We start from the raw sequence: 9,474 nt of genomic DNA, 5'->3' as shown, positions 1-9,474 counted from the left end.
CGGCCGAAATAGCTCAGTTGGGAGAGCGTTAGACTGAAGATCTAAAGGTCCCTGGTTCGATCCCGGGTTTCGGCAAGAAATTTTTTTTTCAAGTAATTATGAATTTTCGTACACTCAACGGTACCCATTATTAATTAAGAAAATTAAAGGAAAACTTCATACCTTAAAAGAGCGGCCTTTTTCTAAATACAAAAAGAAAAATATTAAAAAATAAATGAATAATTTCTTATTAGAAAATAATTAGCATTTAATTAGTCTTAAAAACTATGAAGGAGTACTCCTTCGCCATTGGTTTAGTGGCGTCTGCTAAATCGAACCTACCTTACCCTTATCACTACTTCTCTCAGCCTGTGAGAATTCAACCGTAGGGGTAAGAGGTTCAATTTAGCAGACGGTACAGTAGTCCTCGTTTTTAAGACTAATTAAATGCTAATTATTTTGTAATAAGAGATAATTTATATTTCTTTTTAGATATTTTTCCTTTTAGGTTTAGAAACAGGCCCTTCTTTTAAGATATAATGTTATGTTACCGGACCTTTTCCTAAGAGATTAGGACAGGGGTTTCCCCCGAGACCTTGTTAAGATCCTCAAGGTCTGTAATAATAAAATAACAATAAAACTGTTCATAAATCTGTTTATGTAAATTGTAACGCGCCTATATTTTATTTCCATAATTATTGGGTTAAAATGAAAACGGAGACCCAAATACTACTAGTTTTTGACGTATCCTTCGGGCATTTACGGGTTTTTTTCTTACTCGGGTCTTACCTCAAAGTATGAAATTTCAACGTCCCCTTAAGGGTATTATGTCACCTAATCACGGCGGAACCCGTTTCTTCCGACCAAATTTCTTTACAAGACTACGTAAAAAGGTAAACCTTTAGGGCGAAAAAAATTCGAAGATTTCCATAGGAAAATTATCCCTCTTTTCTAAGTCAGTATAGAAAAAAAAATTAAGAGTATATACTCCGTATTGGGTAGAACCATTTTCGTAGTGTTCTACTTAGAGCTAGGATGGTTCTATCATGAAATGACGCTTTTCAGGTAGTGAGTGAGTGTAGGACGAACTCATCGAATTTCCATAGAAGGAAATATCATAGTTTTAATAGTAATTCCAAATAATAAATACTGTCAAATGGTTATATATTATTTTAAAATGGATTGTAATCCCGTTGTCCATAATCGGGTAAGCACGAATTTACCATCCGGTTTAATAAAGTTTCAAGCGGGCCCAGAAGCGACCGGGAATTCCCCTAAATCGCTAAGCCTAATTCGAGAATTTTCGTCCTAAAACTTAACCCTAAAAGCGGCGGCAACCTAACAACGTATTTGTGAACTGGAAATCAAAGAATATACACTTGAAGAAAACTCCTTGCGTGGGTGATAAAGTAAAAAAAAATTCCCGCCAGTATTATCGCGAAAATTTGCGTAATTTTTCAATTAAGCCTAACTCGGGCCTAATTAGTTTTCACATTTTCCCGCGCGCGATCGAGGATGAAGTGTCAAAATTTCGCGCGCGTGTGCTTTTTCGCGCTTTTTTTAACGGCGGTCAGCTGTTTCCCACGCGGCCAACGACCACGCGCTTTTGAAATAGAACGCTCTTTATCGAGGCAAGGTCGTCAAGTGATGTTAATTAACTCAATGGGACTAATTAATCGATTATTTGAAAAAGCCGAATGGGACGTTTTGTTCGTTAAAATGACTCGATTAATTATGGAGTATTTTATGAAATTATCTTTGAAAGAAATGTTCGGAAGTGACGGATCGAAAAGGTCCTTGGAAGACGATGATCATTTAGTATCCGTTAAAAATAATGCCAAAAATTTACTATCGCATGTATTATCGGTTAACCGATTAAAAAGATCGACTAAAAACTATCCTAAAAACAATCGAGGTTTAATTGAATGCGACGAATCGAGAAACCCGGTATTGTGTTTGGTCGAAATAATGCTAGAAAGATACGCCAAAAGGTCACCGAGGCAAACGCCATACAGGTACGTAAAATGACCTCTTCTTAGATTAGAACTTAAATATCACAATTAAATGGTGATTATAATCATAAGTTCATAAGATATGTTTCATAAGTTTGTCACTGGTTACAAACTGGAGCTGGTCATGAATGAAGTGACGTAGGTCATAGATTCGAGGTAAAGCGACGCCTGGTGACTGGGGCGCTGTCATAGGCTTAGTAAAGCCTAAATAGGTATAGATGTACTGCAAAATTAACACCGAGTGTAGCCATTCAATTCTCGCTTGTCGTTCTCGAACTAGCTCTTAATATAAGTCTCTAGCATTAGTTACGAAGTATAGGTAGTGTCATACTTATGAAAGAACATAACTTATAAACTTATGGTATAATATTTTAATTATAATTATTTGACCTTCAAACTTCCGTTCAAGTATTGAGTGTAACCTTGAAAGCGTGGGCCCCTATCTCTTAATAAATATTCATAAGAATTTCGAATCTTTTCCGCATTTTCTTACTTATTTATTTTTTTGTTCCACTAATTAATTCTCAGGGCTAATGAACTTTAACAACCCCACCTTAAAGTTTCCAAAATTAAAAAAAATAAACCTAAAAACAAATTGTTTGTTTATTTCACAGTAATTATCAGACGGACGGAAGAACCAAGAAATAAATCCTGGAACCTATTTAATTTAAATATAATTAATTTATTATTGTTGTAAAGCATTATTTAGCATCACCCCATTTGAAAGATATTACCCTATTAAACTAAAAACAGAAATGCCTTTATACAATTTTGAAGGACATTCAAATCACATCGCGTTAAAGAAAAGATAATAAACGTAAAAGAACTAGATCTAATTTTTATGTTAAAATCGCCTCGGGATTTAAATGAAAAATAACATCCTGTTATTTTAATATCAAATCTGTGAGAGGATAATGCCTCGTATTTGCGATTGTACTCATTTTTAAATTGAATTAAAAAACAATTACTTGATTAAATTTAATTTAGAGTATTACTTCTTATTTTATTATTTTATCTAATATCCCTTTTTCCTTGACCAACGCCAAGGGGCTATTCACTATCAGATTCCCTGTACACAGATTAACGGAAAATTTAATTTAACATTATATAACCTTTAAGAAGGGCCTTTTTCTAAATATAAAAGGAATAATATTATAAAAGAAAATAAATGATCTCTTATTACAATATGATAATTAGCATTTAATTAGTTTTAAAAACGGGAGGAGTACTGCGCCATCCGCCATTGGTTTAGTGTCGTCTGCTAATTCGAACTCACTTATCTCAAACGGGATTGGCTGACATCTCACAGGTAAGGGTAAGGTAGGGGTATGAGGTTCGATTTAGCAGACGCCACTAAACCAGTGGCGTATGGCGCAGTAGTCCTTGATTGTTTTTAAGACTAATTAAATGCTAAATATTTTCTAATAAGAAAGAATTTATTTATTTTTTAATATTTTCTTTTTATTTTTAGACCTTTTCCTTTAAGGATTACGTGTAATTGCCAATCGAAAAAAAGGGCATGAGTGACCTGCCCCTCGGCGCGCGCGTTTACGGAAGCAGCTGGTCGATATATCCCGCCATTTTTAAAACCGAGAAAAAAGCACGTGGAGCGGGTGGAAAAAATTAAATATTGTGCAATAATCAGTAATTTACAAACACGAATTTAAAAAAAAATTCTCCAATAAAACATTCACCAATGTTTGTGGCATACAAGAAGCCACGGGTCAAAGTTCAAATTTACTAAGATTATAATAAGGGGTTTAATGATCACTAACATTCCCTGCTGATTTAACCCGACAAAAAAGCGCGGAACAATGACGAAAGCTATCAATTTTAGACGACAGAGTCAATAACGACAAAATCAAGAATAAACACCGTTATGACGTCAGATATGGAGGGGTCAAATCTTAGGGTCAACTCCGGGTTAACCAATGGTTTGTATAAAAGAGAAGACCGAGTCGTATAAAGTTATCATAACATTACAAGAACTTGGGACAACAACAGCGACAATTTTACAACTGCCACAAAATGAGTTACTCTACCATCTTTCGAACAGCTCTTATACTCTTCGTATGCTTCAAGGTTGCTGGAGCTGGACCTGGCGGGGCCCTTCGCGGACAAGATGGTAAAATAATTGATTCTATGCTGCATATTTGTAAGTTATGTCCAACTTGGGGTCCCACAGGGAAAATTAATTTGTGTGTCATTTGATAAATGGTTTGATTGCTAATGTACACGTACAAGAAGTGACTACTGATTGCATTAGAACTCACCCTAACAAAGCTCAAAGTACGGGATAGTAATTAAAACCAAATCTTATCAAATACCACTCTTTAAAATAGGGGGGTTTGTGTTTTTCCATATCATATTAAAATATTTAACTAATAAACACTCAAATAATTTACAAACTCACCTCACGCGCTTTGCAGAAACGTCTCCATTCGATTCCCGTTCGTTAGACGTCGTCTCCATCTTGTCCCTGTTGTCCAGTTTCTTAACCAAAGCCTCGCTGACCAAACTAGCCACAACATTAACGACGGCGAAACTAGCGGCTATCGGTTACGCCTTGTTGATCAAGTTGAAACCAGTCATGGTTGGCATCGGTGCCTTGTACATAGTCTCCGTCTTCCTCGGATTCATGTTCCCCAATTCGGTCATAGCGTCCACCATGCGTTCATTGGAGACTAGCGTCATGGACCAAGTGACCAATAACGTCAATACGTACGACCCGGTCGAGTTGGCCTTTGACTACATGAAGGTCGAGATGAAATGTCGGGAAAGGACCGCTTGCGAGATGGGTCAGTATGTGGCCAAGGAATACCCCGTTGCGGCTGGAGCGTTCAGACTTTTCGGGTAAGTTACGGTCCAGTTTGGTCGCGAATTATTACGTCTGTTTTTACCAGTTGTCTCTTCTTCGCGATAGATTGACCGTCATTTATTTGCATTGCATTATTTTTGCCGTTTTCTTGCAGTGAAAATTTGAATCATCGTTACGCCAAACCAGTTCTGAGAGGAGCCAGACTATTTTCGGATTGCCAGAGATTGTATCCCGATTGTCCAACGAGTTCACTGTAATGTTTGTAAACAAGAATTTTAATTTGACTCCCTTTAATGCCCGGTTTGTTTTTAAAGTAACAAATACATGTTAAAAGTTACAATGTCTGTAATTAGGTATTTTAAATTTGTGTTATTATTATGAAATGTGGTTATGTACAACAAGTACCTATACAATAAACTGCGATACATTTTGTCTTTCAAATCAATGTGTTTTGATTAAGCTTAGGAAGATGTTAAGTTTTCTAATTAATGCGAGAACTTATTATTCACTTAACAAACCTTAATTTTAATTAACGATTATTTGAACTCGAACTTGAAAATAATCCAAAACCACTGCTTTAAGAACTTATTTATATTGTAACTTTAAATTAACATAAGCAATTAAAATTAATCATTTATTGCTTACAAAATTCTAAAATATCTGATGCCCTTTACTAACTAAGGCGTCCAAGTTTGTCTTAAGGCGTGTCCAATGGTCCTTCATTGTTAACTAAACGAAGTTTTGACATATTTATGACATCTTGTTTATAATCCAGGAAGAGGTGAATAAGAGTACAGTCCTCTTAGTTCTATTCCAGAAAGAGTTGAATACTTAGAGTACAGTCTTAAGTAATGGAATACTTTAATGAATAAAACAGTCCTCTTAAGTCATTCAATACTTCAGTAAGAAGAGTCATGTTAAGTAATGGAATACTTTAATGAATAAAACAGTCCTCTTAAGTCATTCAATACTTCAGTAAGAAGAGTCATGTTAAGTAATGGGATACTTTAATCAATAAAACAGTCCTCTTAAGTCATTAAATATTTCATTCAATAAGTACAGTCTTGTTAAGTCATCAAATATTTTAATCAATAAGTACAGTCCCCTCAAATCATTCAATACTTCAGTCAATAAGTAAGTATAGTCCTCTTAAGTCATTCAATACTTCAGTCAATAAGTATACAGTCCTCCAAAGTCATTAAATACTTCGGTCAATAAGTACAGTCCTCTTAAGTCATTCAACACCTCAGTCACTAAGGATTTACGGTGCTCTAATTCATCCTGACGCTATCCACAAATCCAGGAAATAAACAATAAAGTCCCATACTATATCAACGGTCAACGAGGGTAAGAAAGTATTCTTGAAGAACAAAACGATTCCAGTGAAGGTCGAAGACTTGAATATGATCTCGAAGAAGTACAACCAATTACCGTACTTAGTCCGAAGCACCGCGTACCAATAATCCCTCGTGAAGATAAAATGTAACGTCCTCTTAACAAGGTAGCAGAAAAACGCCGACATTGGTACTGATAAACTTCGTTCCTCTTGGGCAACAACTTTCATATGGTCAGTTAATTCTTCGCGCGTCCAAGTATTATCAACAGTTGTCAAGATGGCATGCATTTTCAATATCAAGGACATTAAACTTCCTAATAAAAAGTAATTTAGCAGAATAAAACAGCCACCCGAAATTAATCTCGATCAAATGTAATTGTGAAAATAAATTAAATCAACAATATATTTAATTTAAAATCGGATTCTTTATTCATTAACACATTTAAAAAACTATCATACACAACAAAAAAACTGACCTAAAAATACAAGTCTATAATCTCTGAACGACTTGAAATTATGATAATAATGACTATTTTGCAATCAAAGGCCATTATATTAAACATTTATATTAAGTTACTTCCGTTTTCTCGGACTTTGATTAACATTATTATCGCTAGAATTAAAATTAAATAAATGTTTTAATGGCGATTGTGAGCAAGTACGAAACGCGGCTGCGCAGTTGACATTGGCGGACCCTCTTAAAAATGGTTGATTAAATTTGTCTTCAATCGGTAATGCGTTTCTACAGAAGGTCAAGTTATTAAGCCTAAATTACTATAATCATAAGTTCATAAGCTATGTTCCATAAGTATGACACTACCTATACTTCGTAATGCTAGAGACTTACAGCTCGAGCTAGTTCGAGAAAAGAATTGACTACACGGAGTTTTGCAATCCATCTTAATATTTATTTAGTCTGTATTAAGCCTTTGCCAGTGTCTCACCAGGAGTCACTTTACAAGAATCTATGACCTACTTCAATCACTTCATGACAAGCTCTAGTTTATAACCAGTGACAAACTTATAGAAACATATCTTATGAACTTACGCCATAATTTATCACACGAGAAAACATACCCTAATAGATTTATGATTTGCGCGGCATTTGGGTAATTATTAGCGACAAGTTGTCCAGCTTCGCACGAAGCTCTGAGTTGACATTGGGGTGAATCAATTCCAACCATATTCATGGTATTTTGTACCGGATTCATGCTTCTGATCGTCTCGGGTAAGTTGGTAACGGTTGGAACGAGTGCGTTGGTTAGAGACCTAATTCGGGTTTTAATTTAACATAACCGCAGACCTAGCTGAATTTACAAGTACCTAACTAAGTACTTACGCGACCTGCTGTTCCAAATACTGCCCAGTCGATGGGAACAATAAAGAAATAGCGGCGAATACCGAGTAGGAGATACTTAAAGTTTGGAATATGACAAAGGACTTGCCGAAGATACTGTTTAACATGTACATGACTGGCGTATCTTGGACGAAGGTTATGATCATTTGTATTAATGTTCCCATAGGTATTTGAGACAGTAAGTTGGTAAAACCGGTCCAGGGCGATTGCTGAAATTGAACTTGACGTTGAGGACCATTTCGCTGTTGGCCTTGAGAATCCGAAACTACATTTTGCGACAGGACAACTTTAGGTAGAGTCCAAAACGCGATAATTAACATTAATTTAAATCCACGGAAAGACATGATCGTACTGTTAACTTAATCGTAATTAAGGATCATTAACCGTCTCGATGTGATAAAGTTAATATCAATTATATATCGTAATCTCTTATCTCGTCTAGGTCTATTCGATGAAAAAAATTTAAAGACTAAAAATAGGCCATTTTACGTCATTTCTACATCTTTTTATTTCGTCTCATTTGATTCAATTTCGCGCCAGTTTCAAACGATCTAAAACAACGTACTAAGTTGCCACTCTTCACAGTATGCAACAACGTCAAACATGTAAAATAATCTTTCTACCGTCTCAAATAACCCGCACGGATGCGATCCCCAAACCTGACATGATTTAACCTTTGAACTTAATCAAAAAGAAACTTTACGAAATCCCAAAGATGAAATTCAATCATTTTGTTTAATTCCGCATACTTGAATGTATAAAGCAAAAGTATGGGGAAATTTCCAGGATTTTTCATTTTAACCTCGGTCATTTTTACGCAAGTCATGGTGGGTGTCCAAGGCCCTCAAATTATATACGATGACAACACTATTAATTTCATCTTAATGATAATTATCCCGCATCGGGTGCCCATCGTCGAAGGCTCCAAGAATGAAAAATTTAAGGATAAATGGGAAAATGTCGCCAAGGATAGGGTAAGTACTACCAGAAGTATATAATACTTCTCTTAGAGAGAAGTGTACCAACCACAAAGCGGCGGGGTAATTGTAACATGATTCTTCCCAACATCCCTTAACATTTATTATAGCAAGGTTACTAAACCGAATCAAATACGTGATGATAAATAGTTCCCTCATCATTACTCTATTAGCGCTGCTTAACTATTTGATTTCCAAGGCGCATCCGCTTGTGGATTAATTTTTGTCCCACGTCAAGACAATCAAGGTTTGTTGGCTAATTGATTGCTGAGGATTTAGTAAATACCAAACAGTTATAGAATTCACCCTAGCACGGTGCAATGCCCGTCTGAAGTTTGATGAGCGGGATCGAGAGCAAACAAAAAGGTGCATATGAGCCTGGGAAGAATCATGTTACATAACTAAAGTAATAAGAGCATACAGAGTGTCATCCTTCTTCTATTATCCCCTTCTGGTACTATATTGACGTATTGTAAAGTTCTAGTGACATAAATTAGGCTTAACTATATGTTTGGTTTTTATAGTCTTCGAGAAGACGTAAAGCCAGGAGTATATTTTACGAGGATCAACACGTCAATTTCATGCTACAATTGAATTTTTTTTTATTTCAAACGAATCTGCCTTTTATGGGAAAAGGAAGTTTGGTTTCGAGTTTACGTTGGATCGAAGATTTACTTTGATCAGTTGCAAGTTCATCATGGTAAGTTCAAAGTTCACAATTGACAATTAGCTAACAACAACTTAAATTATGACAACCACTCACTGACTCACGTGTAGCAACTTATACCCAATATTTCATTGGACAATATAAGTTGGAAAGGATTTTTCCTTCTCTTATTGGAAGTTCTAAGTTCTCTCTTGACCGGTGGTAGTGGTGTTCTACCCCGATTGACCTACGATGACCAAAGGGTGAATTTTATCCTGACATTCGCCATGCCTTTCACGGTACCCATTCTAGACCCGGCCTCGTGGTCCGAGAACTGGAATGGGTCCAC

General features: G+C 35.8%; 3 protein-coding genes, 1 long non-coding RNA gene and 1 other non-coding gene across 5 annotated transcripts in view; 3 read left to right on the top strand and 2 right to left on the bottom strand.

Moving 5' to 3' along the window:
• LOC149588362 (uncharacterized) overlaps window positions 1–4,536 on the bottom strand; it is a 200,186-nt gene extending 195,650 nt beyond the window's left edge. Inside the window, exon 1 of the long non-coding RNA XR_016379999.1 lies at window positions 4,405–4,536. This is a non-coding gene — a long non-coding RNA (uncharacterized LOC149588362). The remainder of the gene's footprint in view (window positions 1–4,404) is intronic.
• TRNAF-GAA (transfer RNA phenylalanine (anticodon GAA)) lies at window positions 3–75 on the top strand. The gene has a single exon. It is a non-coding gene; the product is annotated as a tRNA-Phe (tRNA).
• On the top strand, window positions 512–2,982 carry LOC149588363 (uncharacterized). Its single transcript, XM_089862984.1, has 2 exons — window positions 512–1,994; window positions 2,606–2,982. The coding sequence occupies exons 1-2, from the start codon at window positions 1,495–1,497 to the stop codon at window positions 2,637–2,639; spliced, it is 534 nt and encodes a 177-aa protein (XP_089719110.1). The 5' UTR covers window positions 512–1,494; the 3' UTR covers window positions 2,640–2,982.
• Window positions 3,672–5,101, top strand: LOC149588361 (uncharacterized). Its single transcript, XM_089862839.1, has 3 exons — window positions 3,672–4,116; window positions 4,421–4,844; window positions 4,964–5,101. The coding sequence occupies exons 1-3, from the start codon at window positions 4,020–4,022 to the stop codon at window positions 5,064–5,066; spliced, it is 624 nt and encodes a 207-aa protein (XP_089718965.1). The 5' UTR covers window positions 3,672–4,019; the 3' UTR covers window positions 5,067–5,101.
• Window positions 5,102–6,550: 1,449 nt separating this feature from the next.
• LOC149588360 (uncharacterized) lies at window positions 6,551–8,209 on the bottom strand. Its single transcript, XM_089863042.1, has 3 exons — window positions 7,485–8,209; window positions 7,223–7,414; window positions 6,551–6,887 (listed from the first exon to the last, which is right to left on the bottom strand). Exons 1-3 carry the CDS (start codon window positions 7,844–7,846, stop codon window positions 6,719–6,721), a joined length of 723 nt encoding a protein of 240 aa, XP_089719168.1. The 5' UTR covers window positions 7,847–8,209; the 3' UTR covers window positions 6,551–6,718.
• Between the last annotated feature and the right edge of the window lie 1,265 nt (window positions 8,210–9,474).

The sequence above is a fragment of the Phalangium opilio genome, unplaced genomic scaffold (genome assembly GCF_054372755.1).
Source record: "Phalangium opilio isolate 3A_F unplaced genomic scaffold, DU_Popi_V2 ptg000662l_1, whole genome shotgun sequence".
NCBI lineage: Eukaryota > Metazoa > Arthropoda > Arachnida > Opiliones > Phalangiidae > Phalangium > Phalangium opilio.
The sequence above is the reverse complement of the archived record's forward strand: the minus strand, read 5'-3'. Positions and strand labels throughout refer to the sequence as shown.